This window comes from Mus pahari, chromosome 10 (assembly GCF_900095145.1).
Source record: "Mus pahari chromosome 10, PAHARI_EIJ_v1.1, whole genome shotgun sequence".
Taxonomy (NCBI): domain Eukaryota; kingdom Metazoa; phylum Chordata; class Mammalia; order Rodentia; family Muridae; genus Mus; species Mus pahari.
This window is the reverse complement of record NC_034599.1, coordinates 92,309,594-92,314,252: the sequence shown is the minus strand read 5'-3', so window position 1 is coordinate 92,314,252 and position 4,659 is coordinate 92,309,594. Positions and strand designations below refer to the sequence as shown.

The window sequence follows — 4,659 nt, the reverse complement described above, 5'->3', positions numbered from 1 at the left end:
TTAGCTAGTTATTTTCTCCTGCCTCTGAACACAGCCTAATGAAGTCACCACGGGAATTCTTACACAAATCTCCCTCCCAGCAGGGACGATGAAGAAAACTAAAACTTTTGATTTTGTTGTTTGGTTTTAGCAAACTCCAAGGTCATTACATTTCGCCGTTTTTTCCCCCATGAATGTTTTATTCTCCCTCTCTCTCTCTTTTTCTTTAAAAAGTATTTTTTAATATCTTCAAAAACCTCACCAATCTTTTTCATAAAGACCTGGCCTGGAGGTGCCCGAAGCGGTGCTCTGCGGAGCGGAGGCACCACGGCCTCACGAGGCGCGGGGGATGAGAAGTCGGTTACAGGCCGCGGAACGAGGCTGTCCCTGCTCCAGCCTGGGGCTCAACCCCCGCCCCGCCCAGTGGGCCCCTCTGCAAGCGGCTTCTGATCAGTTCCAGGAGGGATCGCAGAGCGACCAGACACGTTCTTTCCGTTCTCCCGCAATGTGGGTCCCGCTTCCCCCAGCAGCCTAGCGCTTCTAGCCGCAGACAGCGCGGCAGTCGGGGTGGGGAAGAAAAATTAAAATCGAGCTTGAGTCCACCGACCTGGAAGAGAGGGCCAAGAGGTAAGCCGCGCCTCGGACACTTCGACCGCACCTCGGCCGGGGACTCAACTCCCTGCGCTGACTCTGGGACTCCAGGAGGAGAGGAGGCCCGAGGAAAGCACGGAGGGGGCGGCCTCCGGCTAGCAGCAGGGGAAGGCAGAGGCCGAGGCGGGAAAGAGCACCGGAGGAGCAGCAGAGGCGACAAAGCGGAGTCGCAGGAGCGGGGCGGACCGAGGAGGGGCAGAACGTTCCAGGGCTCTGCATCCAGAGGCTGTCCCCGAGTGCGCGCTGTCCGGCTGGCTGCTGCGGCTGCGACCAGAGCTCGGCTCCTCCACTCCCGGGATGGGGAGGACAGCTCCCGCGCGCGGTGGCACTCAGAGATCCAGGCGCGAGTGCAGCGCGCCTGTCTTGCTGTCGTGGTCCCAGTACGAGCAATGCATCATTGCGAGCTCGGGTTGCCGGGCGCAGGCGAACTGCAGGCCGGGTGCGCTCGTGGCCGCGGGTGCCGGGGGCGCGGCGGTGGCCGGGCTGGCGGGGCTGAGTTGACCCGGGGGAGGCGCGGCAGCCCCGTGGTGTGGCGGGGCTGGCGGGGGCGCGGCGGCCGCGTGCAGATGATGTGCGTGAGGGTGCGGGTGAGGGTGCGGCGGCGGGGGCGGCGGAGGGGGCGCGGCTGGAGGGCCCCCCAGGCCGTTGTAGGAGTTCACGACGCCCGGAGGCAGCGCCATGCTCTGCACGCGCGAGTACGGCCCGTAGGAGGCCGTGGGGCCCGCTAGCCCCTTGACCACCGCGGCTGCACCGGGGCTGCCCCGGCCGGCGGCTGCAGCGGCTGCAGCAGCGGCTGCCGCGGCTGCCGCCATCTGGCAGGAGGCGTAGGGCATGGGCGAGGGCGGCTGCGGCAGGGGCCAGGAGTTGTTGAGGAAACCCGATTGCAGGTACTTGGGTGGCGCCAGGTAGCCGTAGCCATCTCCCCCCGCTCCGGGCACGCCGCAGCCGCCCGCCGCTCCTCCGCTCCCGAAGAGCCCCTTGCCCGGCTGGAAGTGAGCAGGCGGCGGCCGGAAAGGCCGCTTCATGCGGCGGCGGCGCCGGTAGTTGCCCTTCTCGAACATATCCTCGCAGGCCGGGTCGAGCGTCCAGTAGTTGCCCTTGCGCTCGCCGCCGCCCTCGCGCGGCACCTTGATGAAGCACTCGTTGAGGCTGAGGTTGTGACGGATGCTATTCTGCCAGCCCTTCTTGTTCTTCTCGTAGAACGGGAACTTGGCGATGATGTACTGGTAGATGCCGGACAGGGTGAGCCTCTTCTCGGCGCTCTCGCGGATCGCCATGGCGATGAGCGCCACGTACGAGTACGGGGGCTTCTGCGCGGGGTCCGGCTTCTCCGGTGCTGTCCCGCCGCCTTTGCCGGGACTCGGCGGCGACGCCTCGGCCTCTTTGACTGCGCGTCCCCTCTCCGGTGCCAGCAGGGTCCCCGCCGTGTCCTCGGGCTCCGGGTAGCTGGCCATCATGACAAAAGCAGGCTCTCCCCGCGGCCGGGCAGCCGGGAGGCTGTGCTCTCCCGGTGCAGGCTCGCCTTGCAGGCGGGCGCAGGAGTGTGCGCTCCGCACGGAGCCTCTAACTTCTGCAGGCTGCTGGGACCGGAGGCCTCGCGCGGCTGGCTCTCACTCTCTTCTCTTTTCCCCTCCGGGAGCGGTTGGCGGGAGTGGAAGTCAGCCTCTGGCCATCGGGAGTCTGCCCAACAGCTAGGGGCTCCGGCCCCGCCGCCCCTCCCCGCCCAGGCCAGTCCCCGCCTCGGTGGGTTTTCTTGGCTGAGCTTTCCCCTCCCCCCACCGCCCGGTTTCCCGAGGCACGACCCGCGTCTCTGGCGCAGCCGCCTCCTGGAGTCCCTAGTGCGCCAGGAGCCTCGCTCCGTTCTGATTCGTATGGGCTCCGCAGAGTTCCGCTTGCGTCAGGGGCCTTCGCCCCTATAGCGGGGCAGCCAGCAGCGCACGGGCGAGTTCATCTCTAAGTCTCTCTCTTTTTTTAAACGGCCGGCAGAACTTGGACCGGCCTTCCCGAGCCTCCGGGGCCCCGCCAACAGCCTGGCTCACGCTCTTACGAGTCCTGAAAATCAGCGGGTGCTTGCTTTGCTGAAAGGCCTTGGTTGGGGCTTGCTGCGCCCTGCCAGTGCCCCGGGAACGCTGACCCCAGCGAGGAGAGGTGATCCAAGCCTCCGGGCAGCTTTCAGGTGAAAGAAAACAAACCCCTTTGCTCTGTGCTTCGGGCTGTGCTGGGGCTAGACTTCCAGCTTTGAGGCTTAGGGAGGGGCGAGATGGCAAGGGGGCCGGACCGGGGTGGAGTGGCCGAACTTTGCAGCAGCTGGAGGTAAACCAGCTCAGAGCTCGTGTCACGAAAGGCAGAAGCTTCGGCCTGTTCCGTTGAGCTCTCTGAGCCCGACTGAGGCTGGGGAGAGGATCGCCCGGAAGAGACACCCAGGAGTAGGCTCACTGGTATCGGACATCTCACTTCTCTGTGCTGCGGTGGGTGTAGGGACCAGCTTTCTCTTTGGAACTTGCCTTGCAATCCCACAATTTGGGTGTGTGTTTTAAAGATCAAGTGGTATCCCTTGTATTCTTGAGGATGTTGCTGAGGGTCTTTGGGGACTGTTGCGTGCACAAGTGTCACGCGTGGAAGGCATGGGACAAAAATCTGTTCTTAGGATACACGTGATACTGAGCAAGGGTGCTGTTCAGAAACCCAGGTATGCTTATGTATGTACAAGGTGTGAGAGTTGTATTTGTTTAGTTTTGCTTAGTGAGGTGTATGAATCAAACACCAGAGTACATGGTTGTATCTAGGAACATGGTTCCTGGATACAACGTCTTTTTTTTTCCCTGTCTTCCTTTGTCCTTCCTACCCTTACAGCCTTTACCTGCATCTTCCCCTTCCAGCGTAGGCAAGGAAGGAAAACCACAGGCTGGGGAGGCGCTTTCTCACGTTCCATGTATGGACAGTAGTTCTGATCGTCTTTTCCCTTGTTTTTAAGATAATAGCTGAAGTCTGGTGGGGATCCAGTTACATCTCCGAAAATAGAAAACGGACTTAGAGGAATTCCTTCCGCACCAGCACAACATCAGGTGCGCCCTTTCACTCAGCCTTAACACAGGTTTGCAGTCTTGGGAGTGTGAGAGAGGCCGAGGAAGAGTGATCAGACTTGTCGTGAAGGATAATGGTCTGAATGAATGATGTGTGCCAGAGATCTAGGTGGCCACCCCAGTGCCTGTTTCTACCTCTTTCTCTCAGGTTGCTTGGACTTTAAGAGTTCTCCAGAATCCCAGGAGCCCACACTGGACAGTGGCTCCAGCATTCTGAAGACCACTTATCTACAGTGTGTGCTTCCCACTCTGAGATGTAGGGAAAGGAGGACAAGAGTGTGTGTGTGTGTGTGTGTGTGTGTGCGTGTGTGTGTGTGTGTGTGTGTGTGTAATCCAACATCTCAAAGATGACTCCAGAGAGGTTAACCTGGCAAACCCGGCCTAACCACCAGGATCCGAGGGAGCTAGACTTCTCTAAATTTCTCTGGGAAATATCCACTTCTAGCCCTTATTGACAGTATCCGAAAGTAGCCTCCATGATTTCCTAAGCTATCCCTCCCCGCCCTGAGAACACTCAGACAAACAGCACTTCTTCAAAATTTGTCTGTTTTCCGAGCAGGCCTGCAGGTGTTTGTCTTCTCACCATCAGGCGTGCCTGGGTTATGGGTCTGGGGCTGAGTCTGGTTGGTCTGGGCAGGGGCAAAACATCTGGCTTTGGTCGGGACCAAAGAGTGTTGAGGTCAGTCTCCCCCTTCTTCATCTTTTTCTTTCTTTCTTCTTCTTCTTCTTTTTTTCTTTCTTTGACCACCCAAGCTGACCCTGGGTCTCATCCCCCACCACCTCCATGGCTCCATTTCCGCTGCTCAGCTCCTCCTCAGCAGCCAGGTGTGACAGGATTGTTGCATGTGTCATCGCTTCCCTGAATTCCTCTGTCGGCTCCCTTTTCAGTCTTCTCAGGGGTGTGTGTGTGTGTGTGTGTGTGTGTGTGTCTGTGTCTGTGTGTTGG

The 4,659-nt window shown here is 60.0% G+C and overlaps 1 protein-coding gene across 1 annotated transcript; it reads right to left on the bottom strand.

Moving 5' to 3' along the window:
• Window positions 1–910: 910 nt before the first annotated feature.
• Foxl2 (forkhead box L2) lies at window positions 911–2,137 on the bottom strand. The gene has a single exon (XM_021207525.1). It carries the CDS (start codon window positions 2,085–2,087, stop codon window positions 960–962), a length of 1,128 nt encoding a protein of 375 aa, XP_021063184.1. The 5' UTR covers window positions 2,088–2,137; the 3' UTR covers window positions 911–959.
• Window positions 2,138–4,659: the final 2,522 nt, after the last annotated feature.